The sequence below is a fragment of the Anguilla anguilla genome, chromosome 8 (assembly GCF_013347855.1).
Source record: "Anguilla anguilla isolate fAngAng1 chromosome 8, fAngAng1.pri, whole genome shotgun sequence".
In the NCBI taxonomy this organism is placed as follows: Eukaryota; Metazoa; Chordata; class Actinopteri; order Anguilliformes; family Anguillidae; genus Anguilla; species Anguilla anguilla.
Genome location: NC_049208.1, coordinates 12,996,940 through 13,018,783, shown reverse-complemented (window position 1 = coordinate 13,018,783; position 21,844 = coordinate 12,996,940). Strand labels below are relative to the sequence as shown.

The following is a 21,844-nucleotide window of genomic DNA, read 5'->3' as shown; positions in this document are numbered from 1 at the left end:
CAGAAGGTCTGTCAAATGTCATCACCAGATTATGTTTCCGCAACAGCCAAAAATCCACACTATGGGGTTCAGCTGAGGATATAGACAATGCTGCTTATAAAAATAAAATAAATGATTAAACATACAGAAGTAATTTCCACCTGAACTCAATCATTTGTCCGCAAATTTGACTTGCAATAAAAAGAAAAATGCCTTCTTGTGAGGGAAACCAATCGCGAGACTGAATGTTTATAATGGTTTTTTTTTTGGAGATGTCTTATATTGCTCGATGGTGAACACATTCTGCGTTCACAAGTGATAAAAAATCTTTATCTTTTGACAAAAGCATGAGTTGATTACTCCCTCCAATGAATGTGTTAACTGTTGCAGCCCAACCCCAGACAACAAAAAATTTGGCAAGTTAAAATATATATGAAAAGGGTTTTAAAAAGGGTAAGAAAAGAGAGGTTTGCTGATATTTCTTGATGTTTAAATGCAGTGTGGCACAACAAAGAGGAGTAAACCCGAAACATTATCGGCTCGCTTACGCTCTTGAAAAGTCGTGAACAGAATGCGGAACTTGCTCTTCCGGCTGCCCTCGTCGGCCCACATGCGGACCACGCCCAGCGCGGAGACCAGCATCACGTCATTGGCCACCGTGCTGCAGAACTTATTCTTCAGGTCCTCCACCGAGCTGCTCCCGTCGTACACCGCCACAAAGTTCCGCTTGCACTCGTTGGAGTTGTGCATCTCATACTCCAAAAAGCGCAAGTAAATCTGTAAAGAGGCAAATAGATAAATACAATAAAACAGAAAACATGCTATGAAACTTGCTTGAGCTGAATCAGTAGCGGCTGAATGTATACAGTGCTATCAGGGAGTCAGAAATGGCCAGGGTTGTCAATCACCGACTGCTGTTCACAAGAAAACAAAAGCACTAGGTTCAAAATTCAACCAGAATCACCGAAACAAAAGTCTTCTCTCACTGGATTGTACATTTTGTTTAGTAACATGTTTTGTTGAAAATTCCTGGGAAGCAGAATTTTCTTCAGAATCTTTCCAGCATTTAAAGGGGTAAGGGATGCAAAGGGATGCATAGGGCATTTTGCGGTTCAAATATAAATAATTAATTAAATAATAATGCGGTATAAATAATTAGTGACAAAACAAAGGTACAGTGCTTCTTTTTCCCGTTTCACCCAACTAAAAGTTAATGTGACAAGCAGAAATTGATCCAACAGATAACTGTAACCATAGGTTCAATAGGTTACCATGATTGCCTATATCTGAGCAAGGTACTCAACCTGAATTGCTCCATTAAAAAATATCCAGCTGTATAAATTGATTGCATGTAAAGAATGTAAAGTCTCAAAGTTGCTTTGGATAAGTGCATTTGCTCAATGCTGTAATGTAATGTGCAGATTGTCTGCAGTCTACTGAATCTTGAGCGTACAGGTGCCACCTATGGCCAGTAGGCCTGCAGGAAGCCCTGTGATTGGCTGCAGCATCACCCCGGTGAGTGAGACGTTTCAGTTACGTGGAGAGCTGTCTTGGTATTACTCCTCTGAGCGAACGGGCTCTCACAGCCGGCCATACTGCAGGATGCTAACGCTGCGCAGCTCGGTGGGCGCAACCGGAACATGAGAAGGAGCTCAGCGCGGCTGCCAGCTACGGTGGAGTGCCTGTCTCCACTTGCCCGCGCTCTCCAAAAATCGACTGAAGATGTTGCAGGGATTAGATGGGCCTACAAATACAATGACGTTGAGAACGCGAACTGACTCCCCCCTCCTCGCCCCACAACGATACTGGCAGACTGGTGTGTTCCACTGCATTAACATAAGATATTGCTTCAGCTATATGCACTATCACTATCAACCCATTACCTTCTTGGTAACATTATAGATTATCCAAAATATATATTATCTGCTCATATATTTTTCATCCAGTTAACTACTACACACACCACCCTTCAAAGACGCAATAAGCAAACTGCATTTATATCAATAGAATAAATGCTAACAGACAAAAATTATTTTTAAGTTATGCTTGAAACAAATGGCCCTGTTGTTTGCACTACAGAAGCCTAGTTTCATGATGAAAAACTGGAGGGTTCTGTTCAGCCTCCATTACTACAGATGTGTCAGGCCTGGAAGCAAACTGCGCTTTAAACAGAGAAAGATCTTAACAGTTAAAAGAGGCAGAGCAATCAAAAACAGCAGGTGTTTCACCCGCTCAATGCAGGGGGCATTTCCCTTTACACAGAAGTAACCAGAGGGCAACAGACAATGCTCCTCCCTGCTGTCCATGCCTACTTATCTCAGTCAATCGCAGGGATGGCACCGGACCTGGCAATATGGCGGGAAAGAGAAGCTTCCCTCCTCATTAGCAAGGGGCAGCGTCGCCCGGTAAAAGCCACATACAGCACGAATGCCTCCCCAGCACTGAGGCAGCCGGGCCCCCGCCACTCTATATCCACAGAAATGGCCCATCTGCTTCACAGAGCTGCACTTTGCCTAAATACACTAGCTAAAGCAACTACTGTAGCATAGTAAAGTTTAGCATAGTTTAACGTGGTGTAGCATAGCGTAGTGTAACATGGCATAGTAGGCCTGTAGCATAGCATGACATAGCATAGAGTAGAACAACATAGCATGAATGCCACTGAACAAGAACAGCTTAGCTCATTTAATATTTACATTTTCAGAAAAAATGGACACGCAAGCCCACTCACGCTCCAAAATGATCTGTGCCGTGTTAAAGTTTTAATTTATTTGGCTCCACAGTTTTGCAATTGGACCTTCGAAAGTGATAGCTCTGTTCAACGCCTATCTAACCGAATGCTGAAATGAGCTGATAAGAACAGTTTAGGGGAGAGTTTCGGCTCGCCTCCGGAAAAGCGATTGGCTGTGGCGCAGAGGCTGTCACTCATTCAGCCCAGAAAAGAGTGGCTTAGAGGACGAGGGGGGAGAGAAAGACAGGTGCAAAATATGCTACTTTTCTGTTGTCAATTCTGCTGGCCTTTCATAGTCCTTTTGTACCCATTTGCACAATTACGTGCCCCTGTTTGTGCTATTTATTAATAATTGAGACCTTGGATGCCTTTTTTTAATATTTTTTTTTAGAATGCTGTTAAGAAGCTGATCATATGGGGAGGGAGGGGCGGCCCGCAGACACGCTGTCGCTGTGGCCTCGCATCAGAACTGTCAGGGATCAGGGTTAGTGTGGTTTATTGGAGAAGGACACAGCAAAATTCAACCCTAATGGAGGTTACATGAGCTCAATAGGAACCAAATATATTACAGTATATCAGTGTAAAAAGTATTCTCTCTACTTAATTTTACAAAAAATATTTTGCTGTGTATGGGGTAGTGGTTATGGGTGCTCACATGTTTTACTCTTGACAATGGCGCCTAATATGCACTGCTTCAGACACGCTTTATTCATACATATCCAACTGTATGAATAAACAGCCTGCACAAACTGCAGCTGCACACATGCAAGAGGCTCCAGCCAGGAACCTGCAGGGTGAATCAATAATGTAAAGCCTGTTCCTCCCCTGACCAGAAGAGCAGAATGAGAATGAGATATGGGGGGGGGGGAGGGGGGGTAGGTTTATTCCTCTGGACTCAACATTCCTCCCAATCAGGGGCACCTGCTAATCACACAGGCCAGTCCTGCTGTCTATCCTCCAAGCCTGCCCTCTGGCCACTCGAATCAAAGCTTTCTTCTGTCCCTCGTGAACGCGTAGGAATTGGAGCTTTACAGCTACAGTACTGCCTTTATTTATTTATTTTTTTATTTATTGGAATTTCAAACACATTCCCAGAGGAAGTTGCCTCGGCATAAAGCAGGAAGCGGATAACAGGGATTTCCCCTTTTGGTCCCTCGGATTGATCTGAGGATGGGGGTGAATTGTTCGAACCTGTTCCCAGTAGGCATAAAATGGAACCATCCCCATCTTGTTCCTTTTTTTGTGTGATTACAATCCTTATTGTACCCATGACATAGTAAATGTATACAATATACCAGAGGCACAGGAGGAAACAAGTAAACAAGAACCATAAAAAAAAATCTTATCCCTTGTCTGTAAGATATTCTAATCGGAATATTTAGACCAGTGGTGTCAAACTCGTGCCATGGAGGGCCGTGTGTATGCAGGTTTTCATTCCAACCAATTAATGCTGCCTTAATTGAGTCCAATTACTCATTCAGCCATATGCGTTTAACTGCATTGAAGCACAGAATATAAGAAAATTTTTATTTAGACAATGCGGGTCACCATAGACGTCGGGTCACCATTGTGCACAAACCTGCATCCCTAATTCAGCAAATAATTTAACTAATTATATAATCAAGATCTGAGGCTGGAATGAAAACCTGCATACACACGGCCCTCCATGGCACGAGTTTGACACCACTGATTTAGACTATTTGTAATTACAAATAAATGCTTGTGTTTTGTTAATTTGAACTAAAGTTTAGTGAACTAAACTTCCTACTATATGTTGGAAAAAAAGACTTGCATTTATAAAATAAGAAATTGAAACCAGCTGGAGCTGAGCTAATCCTCGAGTGTGACCATCTGTGTGTGCATATGAGTGTGTGCGTGTTTGTGTGTGTGTATGTGTGTGTGTCTGTGTGACTGTGTTTGCTGTCAATCATAATGTAACTTCTGTGCAAGCATGTGATAGCATATAATAAAAATGTTTTTCTTCATTTCAAAGTTTAGTTTAAAGTTTTCAAAGCTTTTGAAATAACTTTTTTTCGGCAGGTGTTTCCAGCACACTATCAGGATGTGTCACATTGAAGGCGATGCCTCTGGGAAGGCAGGAAGCAGGAAGTTATCTGACTTTCTCTTTCTCTTACGGACAGGTTTGACAGGCACTGAATCATCCCCAACCTGTGACTCATCCCTACCTGTTGGCACCATGTGCAGGGCACCTGGTCAACAACAGGAACACTGCTGCTTTAGAAGAAGAACACTGAGGGTCGAAGGAAACTCGCGCAGTAGGCAAAAACAGCAAACAAAGACAGGGAAACGCACAAGCTAAATCAAGTATGAAATCAGCCGCTCATAATGTTTACAAGGTACAGGGGAATAGGACAATAAAACAACAAATCTTTGGTTAAGCACTGCTAAGGACTTAGGCGATCTGTTATTCAGGGCTGACTTGATCCGTACACAGTAGTGCTGCAGGACCCTCAGGGGGAAAGGGATTTAAATGGCAAAGGGAGTAAATGCACACCCAGGGAGGCCACACTTCGCTCAACAGAAGAGCAAAGCTAAAACGATCCTGAATATCGCAGCGGGCCCTGTCCTAGTTTAAAAAGCCTAACTGTTCTTACCACGCCAGTACGATGTCACCTTGTCAAGACAGGCAAGAGCAGGATATAGTACCTTCTCCAACTGAATATCGGCTTTCTGCTTCACACCTTTACTCAGCAGGGTATCACCAGTGCTAGCTCGCTTGTTTGTTTGGTTGTTTGTTTCAGAGGCACGAGAAAGCAAATGGAAGCATACGGGGGAAAAGACAACACCGAGAGGATAACGCCGGCTCGCCAGAACAAAGCAAAGATGTTGTTATTTTCACGGCCCAACACGTCCCGACGCTTAAGAGGACAAACAGCCCAACGAGGAACGCCGACGACCGCGGCGCGTGGGGCATGTGCAGCTGCTCCGCGTTCCAACAGCCCGAGGCGAAAGGGGTTTAAAGTCCTTCTTCGCCGGTAAATCACACATACATAACCAGGTGACAATGTTCTTTGAGACCCAGGCCTGCCCGGGGGAAGATTTGCGCGGCTGAATGGTAATGCGACCGGAATTCATGGAAAAACAACAACATAAAGGAAAACAAAGAACCGCAATGGCACAGGCTATGCAACTCTCTGCCTCTGCTATCTCGCTAAGATATTTAAAACCAGCATGACTTCTGTTTGTGTCTCACACATTGTGATTTTGGAGAGTTAAACAGGAAAACATTGTGCAAGTAAAAAAAACAACAACAAAAAACACATTTTGTATGTTTTCCATGTTAAAGAAATTTTAAAAAATGTTTAAAAAATGTCATGGCCAATGCAATGGTGTGGCAATGAAAGAAGCTGACTGGGGAAAAACCTCATTGCTATTCAAGCATCTGTACCATATAATGGGCAAAAACACAATTTAAATAGATTTTGTTGTGTAGTGCCGGCAGTACCACCATCATTCCCTTCCCTCAAAATCCAGTGGAGCTACGTGGGACACACTGTGACATCTTGCAGAAAATGAATTCTCCCTAATCGAATACTCCCCCCATATTGATGTTAGGGAACATGGGGAGACTGTTCCATCAGCCACACAGCCGTCCCCTGGATTATTTTGTTTAAAGAGCACAAATGGAATTGTGTTCTGTCAGTCTGTTGATTTGGAGAAAGAAATCCGCTTTCTGTGTTCCATTTATGGCACCGTGTGAAAAACAGTTGCCTGTGCTGCGTTTCATTTTCTCATTTTGTAAACAAATGCTTATTGACGCAGCTTCCAGCTATACCTGCGTCAATAGACGCACATAATGAACAAAGCAAAAACACACCTGACTGACTGGGAAAGAATATGTGAAACTACATTTCACTGCAGAAGCTCAGCCCCACCACTGCAATGTTAAAGCCCCAGGAAATCCTTAGGTATAGAGCTGGGTGGAGTTTGGATATTACCTGTAGGTACAGTAGGGAATCTTTGAGCTGGGCGGAGCTCGGATATCATCTATAATTCACCGATCAAGGATCGGATATCCCCTTCAGGTTACTAACCTTGGAGCCGGGCGGGGCTCTGATGACCCATTTGCAGTCCACCGCCTCCGTCAGTAAGGCTTTGCCCTCCTTGCTGATCTGCACCGACTCAACGATGCCCTGGGGTCCATCCAACTCAAACTCGCAAACTGCTCGGCGGAAAAGCAAAGGAACCACAGGTCAGAAAATCTCTCAGGCACTGGGGGGTTGGTGGGTGGACTTTTCTGGAAAAGCTCACAGCGGGGAATGAAGTGTACTCACAGGGCAGAGGCTTGGGGTTCCCCAGATCCTTAAAGTCTGGATCTGTAAGAGAGAGCAAACGAAGCACAGTTTCACACAGAGAAATGGCCGCCTTCGGCGCGAAACACCACTCATTAGCCCGTGCATCCAATTAAGGCCTCCTTCAGATGCATCAACCTGCAAAGTAACATCCACAACTAATGCTTCAGCCTTAAACCACAAATACCTTAGCAGCACACACGCCATTACTCACAGGTTGGAATAAACACTTCGAAATGAGATGGTCTGGAATGGACAGATTACCCGTGAAGATAATTGTTTCTCAAAATTGTACCATCAAATGCTATGAAGGGCACCAATTTTTGGAAATGTGTTGACCTGTATTAAAAATTAAGCTACAATGAAAATGATATTGGGTGGCTATTTAATGGTGTTCTGTCCGATCTGAGTTTTACAGACTGCATTGAAAGTACTATTGTCTCATTGTCGCTATAACATGTAGAGAATCACTCCATTTAGTTCATAGTAATCTAATGCCTGGTGATAGCTTTTGTTCCACCATTTGCACTTAATTAATGTCTTAATCAGCTCATCATTTACTTCCCCCCCTCCATTTCCCCCCCTGTAATTTGGAACACCCAGTCCCAGCAGTGACGGTGTCTCAGCACCCGAGCACGTGCAGCTGTTCCCATGCTCCGTAGACTCCCATGTTGCACGTAAATCAGCGAATCGCAGGTCCAAAATCAATCAACCTGAGTAGCTGATAGCGAGCAATGAGAATGGCATCACCCTGACAACCAAAACCTTCCCGCCCAGGAAGTTATGCATTGCACTGCTGGACACCTTAATGGGCTGCTCATCAGGGCCAGATTTGATCCAGGCCACAGGCCACTCCGCAGCAGTTCTCAAGTGCTTCGACCAGACCCGCCCCTCAGAAGGCTCATCATTTACTCACATTGACATTTTTAAACACAGAGTGTTTCCGTGCCTCTCCGTCAAGAAATGCTGATTGATATTTTTTTTCGATGTGTACAGCCGGATACTTGGGTTTGGCTGTTGCGTGAGCGGCTAATTAGCAACCTGGCCCAATCGAGCTAAGGGTAATGAAAGGCATTGCACACAGGACTCTCCAGGGATGAGAGCAAATCTAATCCTGGACCATAATTCCATGATCGAGACACAAAGCACCATTTCTCCATCATTTTGCCTGCGCAACGGGCCTCTGACTCATGCCGTATTACACTTTCCTATCACAGACATTTGACAATCTGCCCGATGCCTGAAATATGATGGGAACAGTACAACATTCAACAGTTTATTACAATAAACACATAACAAAAACTGAACCAAAACAGTGACAAAATCTCCCTGAATGATTATTTTCCTCTCCTCAAGTAGAAAAGCTCTGTAGGCTGTTTAAGATCCCACCACCACCCATACACATTACCCTTAACTTTTCTAAATTCAGAGAAACAGGGCCACAAGAAGAGCAGAGAACGTAGGTTGAAGGTTATGAGAAATTGGGACTGATGACTGTGCTGCACTTCCTGCTTCCTGTGTCTCCCTTTGGAACTTCCTGAATCTTCTCAAATTCAGTGTGCTCTGTGGCTGTGGAGGTGTGGGGCTCTAGGTTAACACACAAAGGAGTGAGCCACAGAACAGTGAGAGAGAGAGAGAGAGAGAGAGAGCGAGAGAGAGACAGATTAAGGTCTGTGTGTAAAATCTGCTTACCATAAGACCTGTGATATAACCCATTTAATTTCTGAAATTTTCCTTAAGCAATATTCTTCACTTAATCAGCATTCACTCGTCCCAAGGGCCAAACAGAGATGGGATTTCTGCACTACTCAGGTCAGGCACTATTTTATAAACCTACTATGTACCAAGGCTTCTTCTTTTGAGTCACCACCCTGTCATACTTTCAAAAGAAGATTAACTGATGTGCCTGCTCTCTGGGGGAAAAAGAGAGAGTTTCTTTCTCAAAAGGTTCTTGTTTTGCGCATTCTTTAGAAGCTGTTTATTTCATTCTGAGACATACACATGCACTAGCGCGCATTCACACATAGGAATGACATTCGCGACCTTGGGATTGAAATGTATCAGCTTACTACAAAGTCAACATGGTTTACGGACATGCTTCCAGTAAAATATATATATATTTACCCTTAGTTCATAGCACATTTATGTATCTACAGATAACTCATTTCAAGATACAAACAACATACAAACACTCACACATGTGCATGTGCACATACAAAGACACACAGAGACAGCAACAGACATACAGACACACACACACACACACACACACACACACACACACATCCACAAGCCATTTCCGTGGAGCACATCAAAGGATCTTAGCACCTCAGAATCTTAGTAATCTTAGAAAGTGTATTATAAACAGGTAATGGGTTTTTAGGATGCATCCACATCTGTGGGCTTGGACAGTTTGGCTGACTGCAATACACTTCTTCCAGTAAAATATTTAAAATATGTCTGAAAATGACAGGCTACACAGTACTGCATTTGGCTGGACAGCACAGGCAGGAGGATGTACTGTTCCTATACATTTCCTCCATTCTCTGAAGTTTCCTCTACCATCAGAGAAGCCTACTGTGAGTGTGACCTCAGGGTATATCAATAAATGGACTACATTTATATAAGCGCTTTACAATTGATGCCTCTCATTCACACACACACTCACACACCAACGGTGAAAGGCTGCCATGCAAGGTACCAATCAGCTCGTTGGGAGCAATTAGGGGTTAGGAGTCTTGCTCAGGGACACTTTGACACGCCCAGGGCGGGGGATCAAACCAGCAACCCTCCGACTGCCAGACAACCACTTTTACCTCGTGGGCTATGTCGCCCCATAATATTAGGCAGCACGTTTTCTTGAACATTCCACACTAAATGAATCAGCCCGTGTACAGCCTCGCCGCGCAAACCATGGTTCACAATGCATTCTTCTGAGCTAGCAGCATACAATCACTCAAACTGCTCCTTCGGCTCGCTCGCGTACCGAGGGAACAATCCGATAAAAGGGCAAATTGTTTTATTCATAACTCACACAGTCTTTTCATTTGATTGGAGTTTGAAGTAAACAAAGTGTTGTGAAGAAACTGAAGAAAAAAAAATAAAAAGGGGAAAAACCGCTTTGAATTCCAAACACTTTGCACTTCAATTGAATCCCCTTTTAATCTCCAGCTTATTAAATAAGAGTCCAAACTGACCGGTGATAGTGCCGTAGTTCTCATTTCTCCAGAGCAGTAGATCGTCGATTTGCCAGAAGAAATAAATTCAAACACATTAGAATCAGAAAATGCAAAACACAGATTTAAGATGCCTGACACAAACGCCAGCAATAAATAAAACGGCTCTTATCTCAACGGGAAGAATTAATAGCAATCCCTCAGAGCACCTTGGGGAAAAAAGAAAAACGTCTTCAAAAGGAAAATTCCAGGCATGTTCTTGAATATGTGATCTGCAGCTAAAATGTTTAAGAACATTAAAGGGACTTTGACAAAACACAGCATGCAAAGAGGCTGTCTCTTTGTTTTGTTTGTCTTGCTGAAAAGACTATGGCAAAAGAACATCACTACAGAAATATGGTTGGGCTGATGTATTTATTCAGAATTGTGCAGATCACACACTGACAATGAATTGGGTCCACATAAGTCAACATATTCTTTTTATATTTTTGATCATTTAAAACATTTAATGTCAGGGCAAGGTCTGCCTAAAAAGAAAGGCCAAAACATACGTTCAGGTAAATCCTCTCCATGGCTAGCACACGTACGAGAGAAAATGTGCATACATTTTGAGACACCTGCATATCCATGAGACACACAACACCATTTCAGCTAGGCTGTCCTTCAGCCTGACACACATTTTAAAAGCTAGCAAACAATGTCTGTGTTTTTATTTAAGTGAAGCCCTGTATCTTCAGGAGCACAGACAGCCAGATGAGTCTACAGGGACGTGCACAGACATTCTGGGGTGGCAGGAGCTCAAAAAGTAATAAAAGGGCAAATATGAACTGACATCTGTCCGTTCACAACTTTCAACAAGTCACAAACACAAGCAGTCAGGAAAGAGACACACAGGACAACTTAAGCCACTGCCTAGAACGATAAATTTGTGCAGCAAGCAACTGAAATCAATGCTATTCGTTCTCTCTTTGACGATGAGTGAGATTAAACCGCTTGGGGTGTGTGTGGTGGAGGCGGGTCCCCTTTTTTAAAGAAGATGACAATGATGAAAAAAACAACAGAAGAAAAGAAGAAAAAGGGCACTTTCTGAATGACAGACCAAAAGGACAGGGGCTCAACCCCATCCCCTGACCCCCTGACTCCCCTCAATCTCAGCCCTATAGCGCTGACTGTGGCGCATTCACTGATGATACATCCTGTACATATAGATCAGCAAGAGCACAACACACCCCTACTGAAGTCCACAGCAACTGAAAACGGTACTGAAGCTAGTGTATCGAAAAAAAGACGGCCCAGTAAAATGTCCGGTGTTAATTCAACTCTAACAGAGTACATATGAGTCCAATTGAGACCACTTTTACTGTGTGTTGGGACCAGTAGGTAATGGGCAGTCACTTCTATTTCTCCTTTGTACGGTGCCCAAGACTGAGAAGGCGGTTCAGGGTGTAGGGGACATTCCTCAACGCATTCCTGGAGTCATCATTTTTCCACTCGACGTGTGCAAGCCACTCACGCGCAGCCATTTTCGATCAAGCATTGCTGCGCAGCCCCAGCGAGCGCTGACCTGAACCTCGGTAACCTTGGCAACCAGGGGGTGGAGGGCTGCGGTGTCTTGAGCCCGCGCCCCGTGACTCCTGCCTTTCCCCGCCTTTGAAATAAGTGGCCGATCCGTGTCTTGACTAAGGTGTTAATTGGGGGTTTTGATCAAGCGGATGAATTAGCTCAATTAATCAGCGCGGAACGCGGCTGAAGGCAGGCCTGTCTGGAGCCCCTCCGGGCTCAATCCTGCGGAATCGGGCCTTGGTTGACCTCGCCCACCCCAGCGCCTCGGTGCCGGGTACGCCAGAGACGGCAGGGGCCAGACTGGCCTACATGAGCAACGCTGGGTTTCTGCTCTCCCTGTAATCAAGCCATTTTCAGATACAGAAAGCAAACAACGCATGGTGTTATATTTTCAGATAAATGTTTATAATAATTATTATTATTTGCCACTGCATTTGTCGAAACCGTATATGTTTTATCATTTAATTGCACAATGTGACAGTGCTAGTAACAGACGGGCTTTTAAATCAATGGAAAGAAAAGATAAAGAGTAAAAATATTTAAATGCATGAGACATCATACAGAAATGAACAGTGTATGTTGCTTAAGTTAGCCTGACCGAACTGTTCAGACTGACCACACAGTTTCAGCAACTGCGTGAAAAAGCACCAGGAAGCATATAGAAGCACCTAGAAGCAAATAGCAACAGTGTGAAAAATGCACAGAAAATATCTCTGTCTGTCCATCTACTGGCGGTGAAATAAACACAAACAAAACATCCCGCATGCCCTGCGTGCACACAACAACACATACTAAATGTCTGTCAAGCAATCAATTGAGTTTTTATTTTACACAAGACCCTGCGGATAACTACATTACAGGGCAATAATAGAATAGCAAGAGTAATTCCCCTGGTGCCTGTAAGGCAGAAATTGCATTCCAAAACTAGCCAAAGGTTTAAAATAGAATTTAATCTCTCAGCTGCTAATTTATGACCACCACATTGGCATATTGCCCGAAATAGTACATAGCACTAAGGGGATATTTAGTCAATGCTAAGATTTAGGATTTTTAGAACACTCATACATCCTGGCCAGAAGCCTGAGCCAATAGCACACTGTGTCTCTGAGCACTGCTCTCTTAAACTGTCCACTACGCTCCCCGAATTCATCTATGCAAGACAAGGGAATTTAAACACTTCATATGCCAAATCTTCTGTCAAGCCTCTAAATCGCAGTGTTTGACATTTGTGAAACAACAACAACAAAGAAAAAAAGCTTTTTTTTCCCCCTTTTCTTTTCCATTTCATTTTAAATGTCAGCCCTGGAAACGGATTCAGCGTGGTAGTGCTGGCTGAAGCTTTATCGCCTGCCTGATTTATAACGCCCCCCCCCCCCCCACCCCTCCACCCCCCCACAACATGCAGGGGCGCTCAGTGGAAGCACCCGCAGTCCTAGGAACCGTCCAGAGCACCCAGCGTGATTACCGCCATTGACCGGAGCAGCAATATCTCCCCATTATGACATAACTCAATCACCCTCCGCTTGGCACCGTGTCAGAGCCAGGGCCTGGCCACGCCCGCTTCCGATACGGGTCAATAACGACAGCGCCCGCCCACTGCCTGCTTAATATGATTGGAGGTCGTAAATTTCCGAGCGCCATTCCGATGCGGGTGGCTGTTCACTGGCAGGTGATTGGACCTGAAGTGAACGATGTCACAATGAGTGCAGCCTTTCATTCGACTCTGCGCCCGTAAATGGCATTGCTGTTGGGATTGTGCTGAGTGCCTGATACACTTTGCTTCATAACCACTTTGATTATATTAACCTAGCACTTACTATAATGACAGTACCACTTATGTTTCAATCAATGCAGAATAAACAAACAATTCTGTGTACATATTCATAACAGTAATATCACAGGGAAAAGGTCCAGGTTACAAATCTTTGTTTTCATGAAGAATGCGACTAAAAGGGATGGCACTGAACGGAACCATCCATGCATCCATTATCTATACCTGCTTATCCTGGGCAGGGTTGGGGGGACTGAACTGACCCACTGAACATAATTTGAACTATATATCTATGAACTGTGCTGTATTGCCTCAAACATTATCAGTCATAAACAAAAGCATTTTCAAAAGTGTTGCTTTTGAAAAAATGCAAAATTATGCATTCTGCTGGCACCAAAATATCTGAAAAAATGAAAACTTTTGTTAAATGACAAAACCCGTTGTGGTTAGACTGACCCCCATCCCCTTGGATCTCTCTTCCCCTCCACCGCACACAGAGGAGGAGACACTATACGGAGGGGACGCTGTGGTTTCACTGCTGATCCCCCAGAATTATGAAAACGATTAATGATGTAACACTTTGTGTAAGCACCCCAGGGGAGGTGGAAAGGTAAAGGCGAAAAAGGTGAAAAACAGAGTCAGTGGTGGTGGGTTTCAGGTGATAATCCCTCAGCCACAAGAACAAGGACACATTTACACTGAAGGTGAAACAACCATTTCTGAGTTCTGGGGCAAAATGTCGGACACGGAATCGTGCTGAAAATTTCTGCCACTGGTATTTTCTCCTTGAAGGTTAAACAGTGGCCCCTGACCGGTCCGTGCTAATGACTGATGTGCTTTCACCTGGGTTATGTATGGCACAAGAGAATTCCGCTGGCCCAGGGCAGTCTGAGTGTAAGACCAAAGAACGAAATGAAGAATTATGTTTCAGCGCACCATTATTTCAGCAAGCCAGAAGCTCAGGACGTTCCACGGAATATTAATTGGATTTATGACGGCATTAAGAATATTGCATCAGCTCGGACCTTGCAGATGACTCAGAAGGATAAGTGAATATACGCATTAGCGCAAGCGTTTGTCGCATAATGCTCCCATTATACACAATGCACAAATGACCTGCTAGCAAATTGTCAAAGAGAAAAACTCTCCCAAATGATTGCACGAGACTGCCTATATTTTCTATATCTTAATGACAACTGACCTTACCCCAACCTGGCTTCAATAAATATATATAATGAATAAAAATATTTATGATGCACTTATAAGGGCTTTAAATGTGTATGAATGAGGGCAATATCGGCACAGCATTACCTCTGAGATTACTAAGCGATCTCACTTGTGGGTTTGTATGTTTTATGCCTATTTGTCCTTATTCACGCCACTATAAAGTGACACAGCATCTCTCTGTTAAGGGAGCAATGTGCTATTGGGTCTTGTACAAATCAATACAATTTCCCTGCGGCCAGCGGGACTGTAGAGTACAAAGAATATTCTCAAGTGGAAATAATTGCCCAGCACTAAAGAGTGGAGACATTAGAGGCACATCAGCTGAAGAGCCAGTTCATTTGCACGGTGCGCAGTGAAAACAGCATTCACAGCCCAACAGTAAGCCTCAACCCCGGGCCTGGAAATCCCAGGAACCTGCAAAGCAGCACATTCCTGTACCTGAAGGGTCATCTGGAGGCTCACCTGAAGGGTAAACCAGGAGGATCACCTGAAGGGTCACCCTGAGGTTCATCAGGAGGATCACTTGAATGATCACCAGGAGGTTCACCAGGAGGATCACCTGAAGGTCACCATTCCTGGTCCTGGAAGGTCGGAGTACCTGCAGGCTTTCATTTTAGCCAGACATTTAAAGTGCTTAAATTCAAATGATTATCGTCTCATTTTAACAGTTGTGTTAGTCTAAGAAACAGCCGTAACTGTCTTCTGCATTACAAATCTCCAGCATCTGAATGATGTCACAATGAGCGCAGCTTTTCATTTGGCTCTGTGCCGGTAAATGGCATTGCTGTTGGGACCGGAGCCGAGTATCCCTGGTATGAATGAGCAATGGGGCTTTGTGAAATCGGAAAAATAAACTAAAAGGGTGAAAGCGGGTCCAGTGTAAAATATATACTGAAGCAGTAAAGAGCAATTGAGGGATTTAAATGCACAATAGTCCCATGGCCCATGTGCAGAGAAGCACTGATGAAAGAGAACCGTGCACAGCAGTACCTCCGTGTGCCTAAAACAGCAGCGCCTTTTCAATCCCACAAATCACCAGCGCTTCCAATGATCTCGGCGTCTGAGACGTCGGGCCGTGAAGGCCCACTTGAGGACCTCCCTAAAGCTCAGACAGAGATGTCTGACAAGAACATCACACTTCTGAAGCACTTTTTAAAATCTGAATTTCTCCGGATTGTGGAAACGAGCACGTGCTCACAGCAACGGCTGGCAATCGGCACTTTTCTCACCCTAATGCCCGCCAGCTGAGCTGCACTTCGCGTTGGAAGAGCAAACTTTTACACAGGCAGGCCACATACACCCAATCAGCCAGAACATGACGCCAAGGATATAACCCAACGACTGGAACAGGTAGAGCGATGTAGTACAGAGGTTAGGGAACTGGGCCTGTACTTTAAAACGTTGTGGGTTTGATTTCCAGCTGGAGTGCTGCCGGTGTATCCTTGAACAAGATATTGAACCTCAATTGCTTCAATAAAAATATCCATCAGTATAAATGGACTGCGTAAGTTGTGTGGTATTGTCCTGCTAACCATCTCAGGAAGAGAACTTCAAACATCAAGAATCCACCGCAGAATGCCATACATATTGAAACTACGATACACCAAAATATTTATGTCCTTACAATAAAGCCTATTAAATAAATAAGTGTTAAACAGTATTATATTAATTATTTACAATTCAAAGAATCTAACAGTAACTTGAGCCTACAATTTTTCTGTAGGTGTTATCTGGTTCTAAAAATATTTTAATAATGAATGGATGGAGAAATACTTTGAAGGCAACGCGAGTAAGCAAACCTTTTTAAATCTTTGCAGAGTAAATGTGATCAATGGTCTAGTACTACTTTCAGTAGCACATCACAGTGTTCAGTGTGGTGGAACTGTTCTCACTGGTATCTAAATGTGCTCTGTGGTCCAGTACTGTGTTCAGAGGTACATCAGTGTTCAGTATTTCAGCACTGTGCAAATGGGTACATGAATGTGATCAGCGGTTGGTGTTACGTTCAGTGGTAAAGCAGTAATGGCTCCCCCCAAGCATGACTGCAGACTGCCACCAATACCCTGAGTGCAATGAACAGGGTTCTGCATAGTCCTGCTTTCCTGGGAGACACAGGCTGAAGGGGAGGAGCTTTTAGGTCAGAGCACCTCAGAGACGAGGATGAGGAGCACTTCCCTGCCAGATAACAGTTATTCATCAGCCTAGCAGACAACCTGGCCTGCCTATGTACTGCCTGCCCAGCTGGGGTTTTACTGGGTCATTCGGGTTTAATGTCCTGCTTAAGGGTACAACAGGGACTCACAAGTGGCTCTGTCTGTAATAAGCTGCTGTGTATGTGCCAGGCTCTGCGGTCCCAGGTTTGAGCTCCATTTCATCAGCCAACTATGACTGGCAGCCCACAGGAACGGGACACAACCAGGCACACCCGCTGTAGGACAGGGTTAAGCCGGCCAGCATTCCTCCCAGCAATGCACCAGTTCCCCACAGACTTCTAACCCTTTAAGAGATCAGGTCACAAATATGCTATCAGACGGATCTTACCTGAACATTCCAGTGCTGATGTAACAATAACTACTGTTAATTGAAAGCAATGGAGTACCAGAACATGGAATTTTAAAAAAATCCAAAAAGCTTACCCTTCAAAGGGCTAACTATCGTCAGTGAAGTGCACGCTGCTACACCGGCTGGTTCCAGTGCATGCACTGGAAGGTGTGAAAGCCAGTGGCTCTAAGGCGGGTGCATTGGAAGAGTGTGAATGCTTCAGCTAAACTGATTCTGATGTGCAAGTGTGGGAACTGCCACTCCAGAGGCAGAACTGTCAATTTCAAATTAGGAATTAAACTAAAAATGGTACAGCAGGGCATTGGAGCCCAACTCATACACTTTGGGTTACGATTCTATCCCATGCACACCCAATACCAGCTGAAACTGGATTTAATTTGTTTTCAATACAAATTCCAACACTTCCTGTCCCTAGAGACTGAACGAGGGTCTTCCATCCAAGGTTACCCGGCAGAGCGTCAGTTCCAGTAATACATTTTACCAGAGTACCTGTGCTGATGAGATGGCTGATTGCATGCCCTGCGTTCTGTGTCCCTGAGGGAAGGTGTTCCTCCTGGTTTTATTGCTTAATGCACGGATCAGCTCCTCTGAGCACTTTTATGGCCCAGATTCCACCACAGTAGCATTAACGAGGCGGCCAACATAAAACCATCACATCTGTAATCACCGAACATAGAGCCTGGAGCCAGATGTTTCTCATGCCATTCCTGAACCACAGAACTTTCAACAGACCAATCATTTACAGAGAACAGCAATAAGGGGCTGTTTGCTATTGCAAAGTTTAAAACATTGTTGAGGGTCCCCTCGTGTACTACAGCCCTATATTACAGTATCTATAGTTTATACAGCATTTCATCACAGGATCATATATATCTTAAGTTCAGTCAAAGCACTGATGCCAGTTTCCTTGGGCACTCTTTACAGTTTATCTCCTTTAAGTGCAGCCAGATTGACTGCTGCTGTGCAACACCCTAGCATCACTGTGAAAAGCACATACTTACAGTAAAATGTTCAGTGGTCCCTATTGTACACATATGTACTCCGTTAGGGTTAAATTAACACCAGACATTTTACTGTACAGCATTTAAATGTGTCACTGAAAACATCTTAAGATAATATTAAGCATAAAGAGCATTATATGACAGAACAAAATAAAGGAAATTGATACAATTATGTACTAGCTTTACTAGGATATATGGTGTCCTATATGACTTATTAAATTTTGCCCAGAAACCGAAAGCAAAACTCAGTAAATAAGGATTTCCTCTTTGAAATGTGCCAACAGCTTTCCATTTATGCTTTTTCTTTCACAGTTTAAGGCCCATTAGTATTAGGAAATTAGTACATAAACAAGAAAAATGATCTGTGAACATATTTTTTATGGTAATCCCCCAAATGAGCTATTCTAAGACACTGCACAAAACACTAATTACAATATCAAACAAACTCACAAGATGAGTTATCATTATTCATGCCATTGCTCAGATATATTTTAACACGAAGCGTAAATTCAAATACAGTTTTATTGAAAAATTAATATACTGAATAAATGTTTTGTTTATTTATTTATTTAAAGACTGGAAATTAAACCAAATATTTGTCCCACACAAGCATTTAGGCTGTACTCTGTAATGTGCCTTGCATAGTTCTTCACCAGTTTGCAAGCGTAATTCCAGTATAAACTCGGGAATCGAAGTGCAGACCTTTTACTTCATTATCCACCCCAGCAACTACGGAGGGGAGTTGTAGAAAAGATTGCAGCTCGTTGGCACTCATTAAGACTGCAGTATACAAATTGCTGTGACTTTCCGTGCCCCTTTGAGGAGTAAACGTGGGGCATGTGAATGATTTAACTTGGAGTGTAAAGGGTGTAAATGACCCCGAATGACCCCCGTTGATGATGCAAATCATTTGTGCACAATTCCGCTGCACTGACTTGTTTTGCAGAGCAATCAGAACGCAAGTTAGCCCCCATAATTTGAGTCTGCCATTTTCGGGAGTTGAACGCGGCGTGTGGATCTGTCAGCACACGTTGGCTGACTATGGTATTAAAGCATAGGAAATTCATGAGAATACTCAATAAATGAGTATGTCCGCTTAATAGGAATTTCACGATACTCTTGTCTCCAGTACAATACTCGATAATTATGCTGAGCTCCAATGCTATAAACTACCCTGGGACAAAGATATTAATTGAGGAAAGAGATCCTTGTTTTCATAGGTGCAACATGTCTCAGAAAAGTATGCAATTATATAAGGGCAAGGTTCAATTAGATCACATCTTCCACAGGCGTATGGCAGTTCACCCATGTACACTCTTCATACCCTGATGTGTTTAATGATCTGATGGACAGGACATCAAAGGCAAAAGTTCTAACAGTAGCAAAATAATCAATAAATAAGAATGACACTCTGAATGACAAAATAGCTCAGCAGAAATTGGGAAGATTTGCTTTGCTTATTTAAAGTTTTCATCAACAATATCAAATTCTCTATGACACGATGTGACAGTTAGTTTGGTTACCCTCAAAACAACAATGAAAAGGAAAAAATAGCTTGTACTGCTGTCCTATTTTGGTACAGTCCTTTGCTATTGACCTTGTCCATTATTATGTGTGGTGTGTTTATATGTATGCACTAGGGGTGGAGGGAGATACCACTATTTGTATTTGTGTCTGTATTTGTTCAACCAACAAAATTATTTGTATTTGTATTTTTTTTTAAACTGGATATGGGTGTGACAAACTGGAAATGGGCGATGTTTAACCTGGAAGCTGTATAAAATGCCAAATCAATTTACCATTATTACAACACCCACAAACTAGCTGTATTTCTTGTTGATTTTTTCTCATTTTAAAAATGCAGTTATTTTAAGCCTCAATATTTAGGAAAGTCATGGAAGAAGAAGGATTTAGCATTTAGGTGTCGGAGTGATTTTAATTATAAAGTCCCCAAAGCACGACGTTGTCGCTCTGGCCTATCTAGTGTTAAAGGAAACTCTCACTTGCTGTCTCTCCGCAGGTGTGTGTGTCTAATTGAGAAACTTGGTGCTGAATCGCATGGAAGAAATGGGAAAAGAGATTTGAATCCGAATAATATTTGGCAAATTCGGGAGGAGAAAACATTCGGGCAGAATGTATTATTCAAGTGTTGCCAAATATGGTATTTGGATTCAGCACCATCCCTAGTACACACACTGCTTTTGTTTTCTGTACATGTTGTGTTCAGTACTGTCCTTCAGTGTCTGTGTCTTTTGTTTGCTTTCTGTACATCGTGTCCATATAGCTGTCCTTGTTTCGTCAACCTTGCTAACAAATCAAAGTTTATCTGCAAAGCACAGTTCACAGATATGTGGCAAAGCAATGTGCTACAAACACAAAAAGCATAATAAGAGAGATCAAATCAGTAAAGCAAAAAGGCATAATAAAAATATTTACAGTATTCAGAATCAGAAGTTTGTTGGTTCAAATTCCCAACAGAGTACTATTTCTGTACCTGGAGAGAGACACTTCAGAATTTGCACCAGTACATATACAGCTGTATGGAGTAATAAAGGGGTGAGCATTGCAAAGCTCTATAGATAAGACTCTGCTGATCATATGATGAATGTTTTAGAAAACAAACTTGATATTCCCATTAAGCAAGAGCAGACACATAAATCGAGTCCCAGAATTAAGCACAAGAGAAAAGAGTCACATAGTAAGGTAGTTCAGGAGCACGGACAGAGGCTGAGTCAGGCTTCCTAATGCAGCAGAATTGCATGCACTGCATACATCTCTTAGTAGCCTCACCGTACACAGCATCGATGTCTTTGAACTTTTGTGCCAGACAGTGAAGTATCCTGCCTTCACATGATGTACTGGTTTTATGCATATCCCATTTCCTGTTTTTCCTTCACAGTGTCCACTCCATCACATCAGAAGCTAATTTGCTCTGGGTTTACACAGCACAACTGAACTGCTGAGCAGCACAGAGGCCCCATTCTCTGCTGAAAACTGTGTCTGCTTTTAATACAGAACTAACAATGCTAATCTCCGTAATCTGTGGACCTCTGTGATTTATCTTAATTTCAAGTTTTAGTCACCAATTTGTAAAAAAAAAAAATGTTGTGGATTTGGTTTCCAGGATTAAAATGAATCTCTAAATAAACTATGATTAACAAATAAATTAAGCTTGTGTGCGAGTGTGTGTAAATGCTGGCACTCGCGTGCATGAATGCCTGTGTTTATGTGGATGAGTGCATATGTTTGTGCGTGTGTGCACACAAGTGCTACCATTTATGTCTCCATGTGTTTGTGTGTATGTGTGTGTATGTGTTGGTTTGGGGGGGGGGGGGGGGGGTCAGGGATAGAAAGTCCTGGTTTTAATGAAGTTCACAGCCACAGCAGGAAGAGCAGGATTTCTCAGCTGAATCTCTTAGATCCGGCTTTGAAAGACACGCTCTGACACCCAGCGTGAGGGCCCCTGAAATACAGCAGCTTTTGAAGTCAAACATCATTACATCTCTCAGTAGCCAGGGGGT

The 21,844-nt window shown here is 43.2% G+C and overlaps 1 protein-coding gene across 5 annotated transcripts in view; it reads right to left on the bottom strand.

The window, feature by feature from the left end:
- Positions 1-21,844, bottom strand: part of LOC118234640 (neuropilin and tolloid-like protein 1) — a 45,782-nt gene that overhangs the window by 9,149 nt on the left and 14,789 nt on the right. For all 5 annotated transcript variants that reach the window (XM_035431322.1, XM_035431323.1, XM_035431324.1 and 2 more), the window contains exons 5-7: positions 7,006-7,047; positions 6,766-6,893; positions 528-756 (exon numbers count right to left, since the gene is read on the bottom strand). In XM_035431322.1, coding sequence (XP_035287213.1) covers positions 528-756; positions 6,766-6,893; positions 7,006-7,047 — 399 coding nt within the window. The remainder of the gene's footprint in view (positions 1-527; positions 757-6,765; positions 6,894-7,005; positions 7,048-21,844) is intronic.